The 19529-nt window shown below is 45.1% G+C and overlaps 1 protein-coding gene across 1 annotated transcript in view; it reads left to right on the top strand.

The window, feature by feature from the left end:
• Nucleotides 1-19529, top strand: part of LOC310790146 (integrin alpha-11-like) — a gene marked incomplete at both ends in the record, with an annotated part of 47481 nt that overhangs the window by 2667 nt on the left and 25285 nt on the right. The window contains 9 exon segments of the mRNA XM_083651825.1: nt 3706-3817; nt 10068-10177; nt 10425-10516; nt 11317-11431; nt 12274-12401; nt 12514-12662; nt 14902-15046; nt 16737-16902; nt 18415-18485. Coding sequence (XP_083507951.1) covers nt 3706-3817; nt 10068-10177; nt 10425-10516; nt 11317-11431; nt 12274-12401; nt 12514-12662; nt 14902-15046; nt 16737-16902; nt 18415-18485 — 1088 coding nt within the window.

The following is a 19529-nucleotide window of genomic DNA, read 5'->3' on the forward strand; positions in this document are numbered from 1 at the left end:
CGAAACTTGGTGCACTGCTGGGGACCCAAGAATGTGCAGTATTGAATTTTGTGCAATTTGACTAATCGGAATATGGCTTTCACATATCTGGAGAATTGTTCTTGCGATCAACTTGAAACGTGGGGGGTGCGCTGCTGGGAACGCGACGGAGTGCAGTGTTAAATCTCATGCATTTTGGACACCCACAGTGTCATAGTGCCGCCTACTGGCAACACAAAATATGGTTTATCTCAAGAACCGTGCGCCCGAATGACTTCAAACTTGGCAGGTGCACTGCTGGGGACCCAAGAACATGCAGTGTTGAATTGCATACAACTCAACCAATTTGGAGGGGGGTACAAGCGAGGGGGGGGGGTGAAGAGTGGGAGAGCATGATGTGTGAATGGGGGGAAGGGGAGGGAGGGACCGGTCACTGCACTAGTATTGATAATTGATAATTGAGGCCCCTGATGACACTCTGATCTGAGACCAGATTTAGCTCAAACGCACTGCCTCTGTTTCACTCAAGAGCCGAAGACCCTGTCCGGACTGCAGGAGCTGGATCTGGATCTCATTATGAGAGCAGCTAAGATGCATCTGGAAAATTCATCTCACTATGAAAAGAAAAAAAGTGAAAGGATGCAGAAGCCTTGGCAGAGTGAAAAATGTGAAGATTTTCTCAGAGCCAGGATCTTCATCACAGAGCAGACGGGCTTTCTGTCTGACCCATCTGGATCTGGATCAAGTCTCTCTCTCCTCCAGCTCTGATAAATCCACCTCCTGTCTGTTTGTTCTAAGGAGGAATCTGCTTCTGACCCACCAAACTGATGCTATAATTTTCATTACAGAGGTCTAACCCTATGTCAGGGATAACCCTATCTACAGGGCCATTTGTACTGGGAACTAGGAATCTCTCAGTTCAAAGGTCAGGAATGCCCTCTGTGATGTCACCTGCCCTCGGATTTCCTACCCCGATCTCAGGGGAGCTACACCAGCCGCGACCTGACCTCAAAATCCAAAATGGCACGTCACGCTTCAACAGTATAGTTAAAGTTGTAGTAAATACTGTTTATTAGCACGTCATATTCGTGTCTCATTAACTCATTAGCCGCCAGAGTTTTTCAGAAAAAGTCACTATAGCCACCGCCAGGGTTTTTGATCATTTTCATTAATTTTCCAAGACCCAGAGAATATTTTCTTCTATGACTACGTAAAGACTGAATATCCCAAAAGAAAGAAACCTCGACTTTCATTTGAAAAAAAAAAGTTTGATTCTACCTTCATCCATTCTTTAGTTAGACGACACCTGAATGTAGGTCGTTTTCATCAAAAACAGCAGTCTCTGACCTGAAAGCGGAGGAAATTACATGTTTATATAGATGAAGTCATCTTCACAGCTCCTGACCTGAATAAATGCCTTTGATGGCGGATACTGTCAGTGTTACACTCAACTATGAACCCCATGATGATTTTGTTTCCCCTTCCGGTCAAACCCGCACAGCTTTTACGTAAGTAACGTAACACTGGCGTGAGAAAGATTCACCGCGCTCATTGAGAGGGAAGCCCAGGTCGCGCATTCGTCTTGCATGGAGGGACGACTGGTTGTCTGTGAAGGCTACTGTCAGGAGCAATCTACCGGCTGAAATGTACACGGCGTCAAGAGTTTAGGAGAGTTGCGTGGTGCGTGGGGAACACAAAATCCTTCATGTTTGAGTGACAGGCTGCCCCCCGTTGTAATGGAGTCCAATCCCGTATCGATAAAAGCTGCTGGACCAGCGTTTGAGCGGTGCCATGGAGCTGTGCTATGGACCATTTCTGATGGGAGATTGTTGCTTTTTTCTGCTTCCTGGTTTTGTTAGACAATCATTAGACAATTTGTTAGACAAATGCAATTAATTTACTTTAAATTAATTACATTAATAAGTGTGTGTGTGTGTGTGTGTGTGTGTGTGTGTGTGTGTGTGTGTGTGTGTGTGTGTGTGTGTGTGAGACGTGTGTGTGTGTGTGTGTGTGTGTGTGTGAGACGTGTGTGTGTGAGACGTGTGTGAGTGAGAGAGAGAGAGAAGAGTGTCTTGGTTTTTCTTTATTATGCGTTCTCATTATGAGAATGCATTATGTGGAGGCTGATTTCTGGAATGAAATGATGACATCATCTCCTCTTCCTGAAGGAAAATAGCTGAAACGCTCGAAGTGACGTCACGGTCATCAGTTGTATTATCTCAGCTCTGTCAGAGCTGGCAGCTCAACAGTTTTCCATCCTCCTCTGTCCTGCAGCTTCCAGATAAACTAGATTTTAACTCAAACCAGGGGAGAGAGGACGTTCGATTTTCCAGTGTGTATGTGACTGAGAAGAGTAGCAGGTACATTAGTTCAGTGGTTCTCACAGGGGTCCTTGAGGGGGTTGGGGGCCCCCCAGCTAAAATGGGGATAGTTTATTTTGACTATAATTACACCCATAAGTAACACAATGACAGAATGTATGACTATTTTTTGTCATGGGTTTCATACACTTAGCTGCAATAAAACATCTAAAAGCAAAGAAATCTGATCCGATCGTGGACCCTGGGACATCTTATCAAATGGGGTCTGTGGTTTAATTTGTGTCAGTTCAGGGTCCTTGACATGACAAAGTTTGAGAAGCACTGGATTAGTTGACAATGCCCCCTTGTATACGTTTGATTGAAATTTACAAGTCCAAGTTAAAAATCTAGAATGTGAAAAGCTTAATGTAAAATAATAAAAACATACAGGTTGTTACGAAATAGAGCAGTGGTCCTCAATGTCGGGTCCGGAGACCACCAGAGGTCCTTGAGGGCATTCCAGGGCATCCCCAGCAAACTGCTGAAGTGTTAAACTTGATTACTTTGTCTTTTTTGAATGTCCCTTGTGGGTGTCAGCTCAATTTTCCCAGGTTTTATATGGAACCCAATCTGGGAACCCAACGGTAAAAAAACTCTCTAACCTCTGGGGGCAGGCTTGTTTGAATGCATGAATAACTGGAACTCAACGTGCTGTGGTCGGCAGCGCAAGAAAATGTACATGTCCTTATAAAGCGCTTTTGTAGAACTCAAAGTCACTGACTGAGTGGGTGACTGTAGGGGGAGTTGGCCCTCAGTAGGACTCCTGGCAAAGGCCCACCTGCAGCCAGAAGGTTCAAGTCAGAATCAGGCAGCTGGTTTGGAAAGAAATGAGGCTACAAAAGGTTTTACCTCCATGGACAAGAAAGGAGCAATGATACAATCTATGGAAACAGGCAACCACAAAGTGTCTACAGATTCCAGAATACCTCTAGAACCATTTAACATTTGACCTTCATCAGTAGAGGATAGAACTGTTGGGATTCTCAGGCTGTGGTGATTGCTCTAGCCTGTATCTTCACTCCTGCCTACAAACAGTCACAGTTATATAATTGGAAATACACACAGATTTGCCCAGCACAGACCTAAGGTACATGTAGCCAAAATCCTAAATCATTCATGCCAGAAACCATGCTCGAACCGCCTACAGGGAGACAGAGAGGGATGAGCGCAGCACAACCGAAGTACTTAACTAATGAGCAGCGTCTGTGCTCTGTATGGTGTTAACCACTCTAGGGAAGGCCAACTTTAAGGTGCAAGTTATTTTAATTGTGGTGAATACCAGGCCATTTTAGTGTTTTACAGATATTTGTGGGACACCATCAGGGTTTAGCATGTTCAGCTAACTCAGCTCCACCTTCTGTTTCAGACCTACAGCTCTGCTTCAACTTCAACACCAAGAACTTCAAGCTGTTCTCCGGTTCTAAAGAAAGCCAGTTTGGATACACGGTCCAGCAGCATGAGGCAGGAGGCCGGCAGTGGTGAGAACCCAGTTCACTCACACAGTCATCCGCAGACCAGTCCAGACTAGTTTATTGGACTGGTCTGTACAAACCAGTGTGTAGGTTAGTGAGTATAGGCCAGTAAATTTGGGGGGGGACACCTAACTGAGAAACAATGTATACAAAAGGTTTTTCAATGGATTCTGTTACCATTGGGCATGTTAAATGACATGCTAAAAGTTTACAAAAAGGAAAATTCAGGAAAGGGGACATTTTCAAGACTAGGCATCTCGCACGGTCGATTAGGCTCGCCGCCGCTGCGGTGGTGAGTACCCGAAGCACAAAGAGCTTTTTGGCGATGTTAGATGTGTGTTTTTGGTGATTTTGAATGACTGTACCATTTGCCTCCATTCTATGGCGATACTAACTAACTTGACGACTGTAGCTCACTCTATACTGCACAGAGAGTGATGGTGAAGACACTGGGTTCTATCTTCCCACTGGCCTTTGGCGCTAAACTGGCGTTGAACGCAAAAAAACACGCTTTGCGCCTGCCTCGGGAAGATGGCATCATGTTTTTAGGCCCCAAAATGCGATTTACGCCGAAGAGGCGTGGCGCAGTGCCAGAATAGGCCAGAATGTGTGCGCCGCGGATATTACTGTGCGTAATTGCGTGCAGCTCTCCTCTGTCATCTCAGCTAGCTCTCTTGGCGCAGTGGTTAACATGTCGGACTCCCATGCTGAAGGTCGGCGGTTCGTACCCACCCCTGGACAAGCCCTTAACATGGGTTGCTGCAAGTACCACCTACACAACGCCGTAACATTGATGCCGCGAACCCAGAGGCCCAGTGGGTGTGGAGTGAGTTTAAGGGGGTGAGTGTAACCGAGGTGAATCAGCACGGATTCCTCGTGAGTCCCGAGTGACTCACTCCCCAGTATAAAGGCATGTTAATCAGCTCCACCAAGGGAGCTAGCTAGCTCTCTTGGCGCATTGGTTAATATGTCGGACTCCCATGCCGAAGGTCGGCGGTTCGTACCCACCCCTGGACAAGCCCTTAACATGGGTTGCTGCAAGTACCACCTACGCCGTAACACATGCACGTGTGGGTGTCACATCAGTGCCTATGTCATAAGATGATTTTTGCTCTTATGACATCACTGATGACATCTTCAGTCTTATGACATCACTGATGACAGACACCATCAGTGATGTCACAATGCCTCCTATGGGGGGGGGGTGCATGGTGAGGGGTGGAGAGGTCACAGTGAGGGTGAGGGTGGGCACGGTGAGGTGAGGCACGGTGAGAGGAGTCAGTGAATCAGAACACAACACATTTCACATCTGCTCTGTCTGATCGGAATGGCTGCGCAGAACTCCACCGGTCACAACGCAACATTTACACTCAACACTGCACATGTATTCCACTAGCAGAGAGAAAACAGAAGAGAAGGGAAACAACAAGGCAGACAGACAGGCAGAGAGACAGGCCAGCAGACAGACAGAGAGGCAGGCAGACAGACAGACAGACAGACAGACAGACAGACAGACAGACAGACAGGGGTCATGACATTGTGAGGAAAAGTAATTAAAGAAGTGTAACAGTAAACAGTAAACATCAAAGGAAGACAGAGACGGTTATTAAGAGTCCATAACATGAAACCAAGTCTATAAAGTGAGTGTGAACAGAGGAGTTAAGTGGAGTCAGGTCTCCCCTGAGACGTCACGTCACGTCCTCCTGCTGCTGGTCCTGAAGTGTGCATATATGACCGATGAGTCAGAGTCCTTGCGAGTTGTTGGTTAAACTCCCTCCCCAGTATAAAGGCCCGTTAACCAGCTCCTCCCCAGTATAAAGGCCCGTTAACCAGCTCCTCCACAGTATAAAGGCCCGTTAACCAGCTCCTCCACAGTATAAATGCCCGTTAACCAGCTCCTCCACAGTATAAAGGCCCGTTAACCAGCTCCTCCACAGTATAAAGGCCCGTTAACCAGCTCCTCCACAGTATAAAGGCCCGTTAACCAGCTCCTCCCCAGTATAAAGGCCCGTTAACCAGCTCCTCCCCAGTATAAAGGCCCGTTAACCAGCTCCTCCACAGTATAAAGGCCCGTTAACCAGCTCCTCCACAGTATAAAGGCCCGTTAACCAGCTCCTCCCCAGTATAAAGGCCCGTTAAGCAGCTCCTCCACAGTATAAAGGCCCGTTAACCAGCTCCTCCACAGTATAAAGGCCCGTTAACCAGCTCCTCCACAGTATAAAGGCCCGTTAACCAGCTCCTCCACAGTATAAAGGCCCGTTAACCAGCTCCTCCACAGTATAAAGGTATGTTAACCAGCTCCTCCACAGTATAAAGGTATGTTAACCAGCTCCTTCACAGTATAAAGGCCTGTTAACCAGCTCCTTCACAGTATAAAGGCCTGTTAACCAGCTCCTTCACAGTATAAAGGCCCGTTAACCAGCTCCTCCACAATAATAGCGGGGAATAGCGTGATCCTCCCATGCGCTACGTCCTGCCAGTGAAACTCCTGGCTGTCAGGTGAAAAGAAGCGGCTGGCACATGTATCGGAGGAAGCAGTACAACTCTCCCCAGATCAGCAGAGCGGGTGGAGCAATGAGCAGGACAGCAGGGGGAATTGGAGAAGTACAATTGGGGGGAAAATGGAGGGGAAACACGGGGGTAAAATAAAATCGCTGGCTCTTTGAAGTAGGTTTAGCACGTAAATAAGTGGAAAGAGTGTGTGTGTGTGTGTGTGTGTGTGTATGTGCGTGTGCGTGTGTGTGTGTGTGTGTGTGCGCGTGCGTGTGCTACGTGCAGCATGCATGCGTGCATGTTTCTCGGGCTGTGACCCGAGGCACAGCAGCGACCTGGAAACTATGTGATGTGGTCTTACTCCCCAGTCTCCCACTGTGTGTGTGTGTGTGTGTGTGTGTGTGTGTGTGTGTGTGAGAGAGAGAGCTTGTGTGTGTGAGAGCGTGTGAGAGCGTGTGCGCGCGTGCGTGTTATTTTTGATGAAGTTGTTTTTCTCTGTAGCTTGGTGACATTCTCAGTTCAGGTGTTTGGCTGCTGCTCCAGACAGACCCCTCACTCCCTCCCTCTGATCTGCTTGGCTCTCCTTCTGTCTGTTCTTTTTTCTTCTTCTTTTTATTAGATAGGACAGTATACTAGATTTAAGCAATAGATCACGCAGGCCATGGTATATGGTCATTATATCCATTGTTGGGAAAGTGTAAGCTACCAATTTCTTCACACTAGAAGTAGTTAAACTACAGCAACGCTACCCTTGGGAGCATGGGCATAGGTTTAGGGTGGGACGGGTGGGACATGTCCCACCCACTTTTCTGAGCAGCTAAAATTGTCCCCACCACTTTTTGGGTGCCCCCGAAACTCCGCGATTGATATTACTGTCTTTCGGAGGCTGTCGCGGGCTCATTTTAGAACCTACCATGATGGTTCTTATACCATAATGAAACTAGAAGACCTAAGGAATCGATTGGTACCAACCATGTCAACCTAGCATGTTGGGTAGGTACGCTCCACTAAGCTACAAGCAAGCTAACCGGGGAAAAGCTAGCATCTTACGTTGACGACCCGAGCCAGCATCGCTGCTTCCCCGGCAGACCCGCAGTCTACCTCAAGCCCGGCCAGCTGAGTATGAATCACCGCGCCTGCTTCCCTCATTCCCTCCTCCTCCTTCCCTCGTCTGGACCCGCAACGGACTGGATTAACCAAGCCTCCTCGATTTTCGAGTAGAGACTGCCAAGAACCAAATTCAGGTGTGCACACCATTTAAAGTCAGGGCTATTTTTTCTTATTTTATGGTTCGGGCGGAAGTTAGCTAATTAGTAGAAAACTGAACTGTTGTTGAACTGAACTGTACTGTGCACTGTGACTGTCATATGCATGCATGATACTGTGAACTGCCGAGTTAAGGTGCCTTACTGATTGCTAACGTTAATATTGAAACTGTACTGTGCCCCGCTAGAAGAATGCGGGCTTAGCCAGTGGACTAACACCGTTAATTCGTCACCGGTCCGCTCACATGCTCTGGTGGGCAGTCATGTTGTGAATGCAACCGGTCCGCCATCTCCGACCACACGCATCCAGTTTAGTCTTTCGATGATGTATAGTTCAAATGCTAAAAATGTATATATGACGTATAGATCAAATGCTTAAAAAAAAAAAAAAAAAAAAAAAAAATTGCTTGCTGTTTTTGTTAATTTGTTCGTTTGTTTTTTTGTAATTAGACCATATGGAAAGTTTGTAATTTATAAGATGAACTGGGTTAGGGCATTTACAAGCTTATAGCTTCAGCCCTAACCTTTTCGGCCAGCATCGTATGTTTGTTTTGTTTCGCATGTTTGTTTGTTTTTTTGTGATGTGGCGCGAAATAAACTTTATTCATTCATTCATTCATTCATTCACTCTGGTGACCTCTAGCGGCCACTCGGTGCAATTGCACACACTCTCAGAAGAACCTCCTGTAGCAAAGATATGATATGTAATGTAATATACTAAAGATATACTGTTGATGTTAAACGCCAATCCTCATCTTTTATTTTACTTAAATAAATAGTGTCAGCTTTTTAATTGAATTCAACTGTTTCAGTGAGATTTTGTGCATATTGTGACCATTTCTGACTAAGGTTTGGAGATAATCACCCTTCAGAACGAGACAAATTGAATTCAATTCAGCTTTTCCTGTAATTATTACAGGTGGTGCCCCCTAGGTTAATACTCCTTATTGGAGATAAATATAACTACAAGTATTAATTGAATAAACTATTCATACCTTTCAGTTATTCATAGTTCATTCTAAACAGCTGACTTTGATCCAAATCCGAAGCACAACAATTATTATTATTATTATTATTATTATTATTATTATTATTATTATTGACCTTTGTGTTGCCATGTATTTCCTTATATGGCGATGTTGATTCTTCCTCTGGAGGTTTGTCCATGATGGCATTGTTGCCTGTGGCATTATTATGTGTAATAGTGCAACAGTTTTACGACAAATTGTGACTTACTTGATTTGCAAAGTTATAATTTGAAATGACAAACATGTGTACTTCATTCAAACGAGATAAAAAACCATTCACCACCATTCATATTCTTTCCAACGCTGGTTTGTATATTGCCCTCCCGGAAGGGGCATAGCTTTGGCTCTCAATATAAAAGTAATAGACTCCAAGTGAAACCTTTTTATTCATACATAATAATTTTCAAAATAAAATAGTCCCTCCTGGCTGCCTATAGATATATATTTTATTGTCTATGAGATAGAGCAAGACAGTTGCTGTTCAACGTAGTTACAGCAGCTAACTATGAACTAGCAACACAGGCTATCGTGGGGTTAAGCTAGGAAAGTTGGTACAGTAGTTGGAAAACATACTTCTACTCAAAAACCAAGCAACAGATTTCAAAACTAATTTGACCGTTGAAAGAAATGTGACTTGTACATGTTTAAGCCACAGTAGTGTTTCAGTCATTCAGTGGCATTTTGAGAGTACTGTAGTTGCTAACTTGTTGGTAACTGAACTGGTCTGCAGCACTGCTTGAGCACCCTTCTCAGACACGGACATGTATGCCTCATGTCTGAAAGCGTACACTTCACGTAATGCCCGGGTCATGCTCAGGGAAAGCTACCCTGAGATAATCCAGAGTTCATGTCTGAAAGTGACTTATAAGGGTTATATTAGGGTGAAGAGGACTTCCATTCTTTCAGAATGAGTCTTTTGGCGACAGTAGTCCCCAGTGTCATAGATTGTTGCACAGCTGTAGGGAAGTGCAGAGAGGACTCCGAGCAGCTGAAGATGGTGAGTTCTGCCTCTAGCTGTAGTGTTATTTTATAGGCCTTAGAGTACCAATCAAATATTTTGGGCCAGCATCCTGTGCACCGCAGGAGGGCTGCAAAAGACTGATGAAAAATAAAACAAAATATATTGCTCAGTCTCAGCCTATAGGCAGCCTGTCCATCTGGAGAAGACAATGTTTTGTTTACTCATGCTGAACATGTTTTTCTATGACTGCCTACATTTGTTAGATATTAAGCTATCATTGTGCTACAGTATTCCCCCCCCCTGTGTCTACCAGCACATGCATCCAGTGTCTGGTTTTATTATACTGCAATACTGTAACCTTCTTCCAAAATATTTGGATCTTTCATAGCTGCCCTACTTTTGGATCAACAGAAATGTAAGTGTGTGTGTGTGTGTGTGTGTGTGTGTGTGTGTGTGTGTGTGTGTGTGTGTGTGTGTGTGTGTGTGTGTGTGTGTGCGTGCGTTCTCAGGCTGTTGGTGGGAGCTCCATTTGCATCCACAGGGGGCCAGCAGACGGGCGATGTGTTCAGGTGCCCTCTGGACTACAGCTCCAATACTAACTGCTCCAGACTCAACCTGGGTGAGAAACATGGCCGGCCAGGCGGCCACTGTTGAAAAGCTGTTTAAACCGGATCTGTGGAAAACTATGATAGAAAAGCGATTTCATAACATTTCATAAAATACTTATACAAATAGTTTTACTTGGTAAAACCAAGCGATTCAGCTATATTTAGAATCAGGAGAGACTATATAAATTTTGCTCAGACCAAAACTTTATATATTACATTATACCACTGGCAGTAAAGCAGACTTGTTTGACTCTGTAGGGAAAGTTTCTCTGGACAATGTCTCTGAGCGGAAAGAGCAGATGAGGCTGGGGATGACTCTGGTCTCCAACCCCAGAGACAGCAGCTTCTTGGTGAGCTCACATCACAACACACAATATGTACACATCACAACACTATATACATCACAACACACAACACAATGCACACACAACACACAATATACAGGTCACAACACAGACACAACACACTTCACAACACAATATAGGCTACACACATTACAACCATTGATAGTATATAGATATGGATAAAGTGAGCCCATTGGGTTTGACACGACAAAATGAAGCCCACTTCCTGATATTTTTTGATTCCGTTTGATTGGATGAATGGATTTTCCTGGAGCATTGTGCGATATCTGTTCAAATCTGGAACCGCGAATGCAGGAAGTGGCGTGAGTCAGGGGAGTGTCCGAATTGCTCTCAGAAAAAGTTTCTGACAGCCGAGCCATGACAGCCATCTTGTTGTCTCCGCTTACCACTGCTTGCTAGCATGGCTTGCTAGTATTTATTTATTTATTTATTTATTCTTTAAATAGAAATGCCAGCGTGGGCCATGCAGTGGGCGTGCTGCTATTTGGGGAACCCTGCCTTAGAGTATGTGTAGCTGTGCACTCCATATTCAATGACATTGACTTGGACATAGTCCCAGAAGATGCATGTCTACAAAGTTTCATTCAAATCAATTCAGTCAATTTATGAGCTAGAAACTGTTTGCATGTAAAGCTCCCGCCAGAGATGGAACTCCAAATGCTTCTGTGGGTCTGGTAATGCAACAGGTCTCAACGTGTTGTACTTTAGCTTGAGTAGATGGATGGTCAAGACAAGGACAACTTTGTGTTAGGCCATGTTTCATCTGTGTGTGTATCTGTCCTTAGGTCTGTGGTCCTCTCTGGTCTCATGAGTGTGGAAGCTCCTTCTACAGTACAGGGATCTGTTCCAGGGTCAGCCGCAACTTCAGGTTCTCCCACACTATCGCTCCAGCCCTGCAGAGTAACTACCTGTCTGTCTGTCTGTCTGTCTGCCTGCCTGCCTGCCTGCCTCTCTGTCTGTCTGTCCATCCCACTCCACCCATCTATCCATCTATCTATCTATAAAGAGAAAACATTGCATGGATGCAACTGGGACGTATCCTCAGTGATGTACCCTGGGGTCATAGGATGTTTCGGGTCTCGCAACATCATACACCCTCGCCCAGGTGACCCAGCCAGGGCTGGCCAAGCCCCAACTTACGTCCCAGTAGCTACCCACGGCCAGCCCTCTAGGAAGGGTCGAAGGTGGTCACGTGGTCAGGGCCACTCAATCCGCTGCTCCGGAACTACTCTGCCGGGACCGGGGGGCAGAAGGGCTCTGGTACATAGAGGGACCGGGCTTTGTGGGTTGCCACCCGGCCGGGCTCCTCCCTCGTCTCACCAGGTCTAGGACCTGTGCGCTGCACCAGACTCCCCCGCTCCAAACATCTTATTCCGATGTGATGGTATCTTGGTGGATACCATGCAGTACCAGTAATTGGTGGCACTGCAGACTCCACTTGCGGCTTGAATGGCCCTCCTAAAAGGCCTCTAACCCATACTGCTCCCGGGTGCCGTCCCTGTTCCTGCTGTCAACTGTCTCTCCAGTGGTCACTAGTCTATTCCTATCTATCTATCTATCTATCTATCTATCTATCTATCTATCTATCTATCTATCTATCTATCTATCTATCTATCTATCTATCTATCTATCTATCTATCTATCTATCTATATATCTATCTATCTACTGTATCTATCTATCAATCGATCTATCTATATATCTATCTGTCTATCTGTGTCTGTGTGTCTGTCTGTCTTTTCAGGGTGTGAGACGTTCATGGACATTGTGATAGTTGTGGATGGTTCGAACTCCATCTACCCGTGGTACGAGGTGCAGGACTTCCTCATCAACGTTCTGCAGAAGTTCTACATCGGCCCGGGTCAGACGCAGGTCGGTTCTTATGGGTTCTATGGTTTTATTTAGCAAATTCCCAGTAGCCTATATAGCTATATACTGTATATATATACAGTATATCCAGTCCATGAGTTTATATCATTTGCAGGTGGGTGTGGTGCAGTATGGCTCCAGTGTGGTCCATGAGTTTGGCCTCTCAGAATACCAGACAGTGGAGGAGGTGGTGGAGGCCGCCCGGAACATTGAACAGCGCGGTGGCGAGGAGACCAGGACAGCGCTCGGCATCAACGTGGCGCGGTACGACCACTCACTGACCTGCTCACTGACTGACTGTTACCTTGACCTGCTCACTGACTGACTGACTGGTAAAGTGACCTGCTCACTGACTGATTGTTACACTGACCTGCTCACTGACTTACACTGACCTGCTCACTGGCCAATTGTTACATTGAGCTGCTCACTGACTGTTACACTGACCTGCTCACTGACTGATTGTTACCTTCACCTGATGCACAACAGAGGCCTACTGTCCCCGACACACACACACACACACACACACACACACACACACACACACACACACACACACACACACACACACACACACACACACACACACACACACACATCACCATTGCACACAAGCAGATCTGTTTCCTCAGCAGAAAACAGTTTCTCCCATGTGCTGAATCCACCATTTAAATACATGTAGCAACACATCAAGGTGCTTGAGGGATTAACACACATGATTAATTAAGGTGCAGGCCCTTTGTGCCTTGCGCCTTAATTTGCACCCAGATTGTGCTTCGCGTAACTAACAATTTGACCCTGGACACATCCCAAATGCACTAGTGCAGTGGTTCCCAACCTTTTTTGTGCCGTGTACCCCTTGAGCTGTTTTGCCATGCCAAGTGTACCCCCTGACAGCGTGTTGATGATTCTCCCAAATTTGTTCCATTAATCTCATTCAACTTTTACTATCCAACACAACTGACTATTAAATTAAAACAATATTAAATTAAAATCATTTTGAATGACTCCCCTTTAATACAAATAGCTATACACTTATTGAGAATTAGTAAAATATTATATATAGCCTATATAGAGATAGATATATTCAGACTCACACAGTAACAGTTTCAACTATTTTTATTCAGTCACTTGGCACCTTTAAAAAGACACCTGAGCTAGTTTGTCTTTCATAAGCTTTGACAGTTCTGGGGGCAGCTGTTACCAGGCAAAATATCACACATAAGATAAGTAGATCCAAAAAGCTAAAGTTCAAATCAGTGCACATCACAGTCCTTTGATTTTCCCCGTCATTGCAGCTGCGCCATCGGTACAGATATGACTACAAGATTTCCACTCCAGATTGTTGTCTTTAAGACGCTGTCTTGTCTTTAAGACGCTGTGTTGTCTTTAAGACGCTGTGTTGTCTTTAAGACGTCTTTAAAAGCTGTCTATAATCTGAAATATTTCCTCGCCAGTTGTCTTTCCTACAAGCTTCTTGCAAAACAAAATATGTTCATTTATGTCCGACATGTCTTTATAACGAGCAAATGCCAGCAGCTGGGCTTCCCCACTGACATCGGTCATTTCATCTAACTGCAAAGCGAATTGACCTGCTTGCTTCATTTTATTCACAACTTGTCCAACAATATTAATTGACATATCATCGATCCGACGAGAGACTGTGTTGTTTGACAATGGAACCGTTTTGAGAGCGTCTGCTGCTTTCTTGTCGATCATAGTTTCAGCTAACATCAGGGCTGCAGGAAGAATCAGATCCTCAACGATTGAATGAGGCTTTTTTGATTTAGCCACAAGCAGTGACACAGAGTACGACACCTCCAGTGCTTTGCTTGAAACACTTTAGCTTTCTTCATTGTAGCCCGACTCGACTTGAACTCTGAGAGTTTTCGAGTGAAAAAGTAATTCGTCTTACCAAGCCATGCTGCGTGTTTGGTGCTCTGGTGGCGTTGCAGATGAGCTGGCTTCATTTAATTATTTGCCAGGACTTCGCCACAGAAAAAACACTGTGGCTGCGGTGGATCCGCTGAGGTACAGGTAAATCCATACAAAATGTATTTTTCATTGAACAGCCGCGGTTTAGACCTGGCCTCCCTTTTCCTTTTTTCGCTTGGCTCGCCTGAACCGAAATCCGGATCAGCCGGGCGTTTGAGCCACGCATAGTGGGAGCTATTGTTTGACCTGCAGCCAGCGTGAACGACTTCTTTTGTTTTTCACAGAGTAGGTGTCACAGTTAACACCTTCCAGGGAGCCGCCGGGGCTCCCCGGAACAATAGTTGCGGCGCAGAGTTTCTCTCTCTCTCTCCTCTCATCTGAAAATAAATTGTATTACTCCTCAATCTTTCTGCGTACCCCCTGCAATGTGCTCGCGTACCCCTAGGGGTCCCCGTACCCCCGGTTGGGAAACACTGCACTAGTGCCATCCGCTTAGTTAGGCCTTGTACTATGATTGTTTAAATATGGCCCCTAGAGTAGTATTTGATGAGCTGACCCCTCCCCTCTGCAGTACGGAGGCGTTTGGGCGTGGCGGGCGTCCCGGCGCTCAGAAGGTGATGATCGTCATTACAGACGGAGAGTCACATGACAGCCCAGACCTGCTGCACGCTGTGACAGACAGCCAGAGAGACAACATTACCATGTATGCTATCGCTGTGAGTACACACACACACACACACACACACACACACACACACACACACACACACACACACACACACACACACACACACACACACACACGCGCACATGCATGCCCGCACACACACAGCAGTATTGACTCAGTGTGCCCTATCGTCGTCAAGCACTATCTGCTTTTTGCACTTGCACCCGGCCGCACTAACAGGCATTTTTGCGCCGGTTTTTCCACCTTGTCGCAGCTAAATCTCGCTAAATCCTCACATTTGCTATCATCCCTATGTGCGCAACTCTTTGCGCCAAGACCTCTGAAAAGCAGGTCTAGCGCAAAAATACCCCACTGCGCCTGAGCGCACCATTATTCTCCGCACTGCGCAGTGCAGTGCAGGAGAAATCCTTGGATACATCATTACGCATGGATGTCCCATTAAATACAACATCCAATTCTGCTGCTAAAATTGTGGAACAGCAGATTATTCAGTGAGGCAATCAACTATTATTCACTGAAAAACTTTTGTCACATGTTAAGAGCCACAAACATGCTGCTGATATTTTCTCTGATAGTTTCTCTATCCCCTCTCTCTCTCAGAAACCTCATGCACGCACACACGCATGGTCATGATTACTGGGAAGTTAGTGTTCTGTACTCCCTCGATTCTCCTCAGAGCCAATACCTGCTCGACGGTTGTCTGCTTCTCTCGAAAGCCATTCTGCTGAGGTCTCAGCAGGGGGTCTAGCACACGGTTTTGGCAGGAACCGAGCTGAGGCTGATCCCTCTGTAGTTGTCTGTGCTCATTAGGTTTGGGATCGGCATGATGTTAAGAAGCTTCCAGTAGACCGGTAGTTCCAGTGGTCCGGTATATTACAGTATATTTCTCTATCATATAATTGTTCGATGTGTTATTATTACTACTGTAATTTGTTACTGTTGTGTCAGCTAGCCCTCCTTTCCCTGTTCTCTCCATATAGTCTCAAAAAGTAGAGAAGGACGAGCACACTCGGAGAGTGAAACAAAGAGGTCCGGTGCACGGCACGAGTACAGAGTCAATAGGAAGAAAAAGCCAACACTCAAAAAGTCCTTTTCAATATTTAATTTACCTCAGTCAGGAGCAGTACAGCACATACATGTTTCGGCCCTAGGCCTTCCTCAGTCTCCCATACTCTTCCATACGCTCTCTCCTCTCCCACATTTCCCATTCTCTCCCCACCTCCTCCCTCCCCCTGCTCTCTTCTCCCCCACACCCCCCCTTCCCCTCTCCTGTTCTCTCCTCTTGCTCCTTCCCCACCTCCTATACTCTCCAACATTTCCCATTCCCTCCCCACCCCATCACTCTCTCACATTCCCCCTGCTGTCCTCCCTTCTCCTGCTCTCTCCTCTGCTCTATCCTATATTTCTATATTTCTCTATCAATTGTTCAAAGTGTTATCTTTATTCTGTAATTTGCTACTGTTGTGTCAGCTAGAATTAGCTAGACATATTCTCTGTGAAGCCCTCTGAGACATGCTTGTGAATTAGGGCTATATAAATAAACTTGACTTGACTTGACTTGACTCCGGTAGTTCTCCTACATCATAGGCTTGGTTGATGAAGTCCAGTATGTTGTCCACTGGAACATATAATTATGAATTACTTTATAAACTTCCTGTTTGAGCTACTTTAGAAGTTTGTCTGTTTCTGCAACCCCCTTCCCCCCCCTCCCCTCCCAGGTCATGGGCTACTACAACCGGCGTGGGATAAACCCTGAAGCCTTTCTGAAGGAGATCATGTTCATCGCCAGTGACCCGGACGAGCAGCACTTCTTCAACGTGTCGGACGAGTCATCCCTGAAGGACATCGTGGATGCTCTGGGAGAGAGAATCTTCTCTCTGGAAGGTAATGACTGTTCCTCTTCTGCGGAGGCGGGCTGCTGGCCTAGCTGATGCTAACATTAGCTCAGCCTAGGTGCTCAGTTTGTTTTTAGGTTAAGATTCCTTCAGTCTTCATTATTCACAAGGTTTTTACTGGGAGCTGAATTATAGTAGAGGTCTACTCCTCTCCAAAACAGACTAATTAAAACAGGTACAAACAGTGAATAAATCAGTTTGTTAAAACTCTGTTTCTCCGGAGCTCTTTGGCGGACACAGGACCTCAGAGAGCCCAGCTGTTTGCTCAACTTCTCCATGGATGTATAAAAGGACCTGAAAATGGAAGGGACAGATTTTATAATATTCAATCAGTTTTTTAGACCTAAAATAAGATTTTACATCAGTAATGTACAACACTGAAAAATATAAAGTCAAACGCACCTCGTTATCTTTACAACTCGGCCTGCAGAGTATAGTGTGTGTGTGTGTGTGTGTGTGTGTGTGTGTGTGTGTGTGTGTGTGTGTGTGTGTGTGTGTGTGTGTGTGTGTGTACAAACTGTATATTTACAGTAGCCTATGTGGCTATGTAGGTAGGTAGGTGAGATTTCAGTTTCACTTTGTATGATTTGTAATTTTTCATAGGGTATTTTGTTAGTAATGTTATTTATTCTAATTTGCACTTGTTGATGTTTGTTTTTGATACTGTATTGTCTGTTGAGACCAAGGACCACAATGGAAACAAGTCTTTGACTCATTTGTGTCCTAGATGTTTTTAAATTTCGCATGTCATGTGTTGTATGTGTAACGGCGTTGTGTAGGTGGTACTTGCAGCAACCCATGTTAAGGGCTTGTCCAGGGGTGGATTCGAACTGCCGACCCTCGGCTTGGGAGTCCAGCATGTTAACCGCAACACCAAGAGAGCTAGCTCCCTTGGCGGAGCTGGTTAACATGCCTTTATACCTGGGGAGTGAGTTTAACCAATCCACTCGCTACCACTCGGGACTCACGAGGAATCCGCGCTGATTCAACTCGGTTACATATGTACTTTTAACAAATGTCAAATAAACTAAAATAAAATAAAGAGTTCTGAAAGACTAGAGGACCGCATCCAGTCATATCAATCTGCAGAAACAAGTCGGTCATTATCGTGGAATAAACCCCGACAGGGTGCAGGACCCCAACGCAAATAATGATCATAATAACGCTCGAAAAAATAATCTTCAACTTCAACTTCAAATTGCATTGGATTTTTGAGAAAAGCTGCTGCACAATCAAACACACACACACACACACACACACACACACACACACACACACACACACACACACACATACACACACGCACACACACACACAACACACAAAGCGAAATCCTGGATAGACTGACTATGGTAAGTATAGAAAAAATTGGCTAATATGCAGGACAAAGGGACAATGGAACAGAGTATGGTATTCATTATAAAGTCTTAGTTAAGGTAAGTCTGACCTTGCTCTCTGTAACGCTGTTCTGTTTGTGTTTGTGATTCTGTTTGTGTTGCAGGAACCAGCAGCCAGGGGCGGGGCTTCGGCCTGCAGATGGCTCAGGCCGGCTTCTCCTCGCACATGCTCAGAGTGAGTCTGTCCTTTTTCTTCTTCACCTTCTTCTTCTTCACCTCCACACCTGCTCTGTCCACTCCATGCCTTTAAAGCGTCACATTATTATAGAGAGGTAAAGTGACCGCCTACTTCCTGCTTCAGCACTGTACCAGAGATTTTCATCCGCCATTTATTTTCCCATAGACATTTCGTAAAATGCGTATAAAAATAGTTTTACTTCGTCAAACTAAACCAAAGTTCAGATATATTTAGAAACAGGAGAGACCACACTCGGACCAAAACGTAAAAAAATTACGGATTTAAAGAAAATATTTTTTCTGTGTAGTTTTTGTAAGTTTTGGTCTCAGTGAAATGTTCTATGGTCTCTCCCGATTCTAAATATATGTGAACCGTTTGGTTTGACGAAGTAAAACTATTTTTTACAAGCATTTTACGAAATGTCTATGGGAAAATAAATGGCGGATAAAAATCTCTGGTACAGTGCTGAAGCAGGAAGTAGGGGGTCACTTTGCCTCTCTATAACTTTTCCTTTTCAACCTGGACACTATTTTCTAATCTTTTTGTGTCTAAGTGACAAACTGGTCTGTTTGTTACTGTCTGTAACCAGTGGTGGAAATGGCCAGGTTTTTCTCTGGGAACCATACTTACACAGGATGGGGGTTCATGGACGTGGGGGGCATAGCATATTATTTCAGAATTCTTGACTGTTTTTTATTTTTATTTTACTCATACAGTACCATTACAGCTATGTAAAAATCTCTTACGAAAGTGACTTATACTGATTATTTCCCCTTGATTTTATTCATGACAGACTTGATGACCTATTGATATTGATGCTGCTTATTCAGCTTCCAAATACATGTTCTCCTACTATTCTCTGCTCATTTCATGCTGCCCCCTCTCCATTGCTCTGCTTTCCACTGCATTGCAAGACATTTCTTAAGGGGAACCAACGTTTCCTCTGGCAACTCCGTTCCCAAGGGTTCCCCCCAATTTACACCACTGTGTGTAACCAGTAGTGGCTGCAGATCATTGTGGCTGGGGGAGCTTAATTATTTA

The sequence above is a fragment of the Poromitra crassiceps genome, assembly GCF_964638095.1.
Source record: "Poromitra crassiceps genome assembly, chromosome: 15".
Lineage (NCBI taxonomy): Eukaryota > Metazoa > Chordata > Actinopteri > Beryciformes > Melamphaidae > Poromitra > Poromitra crassiceps.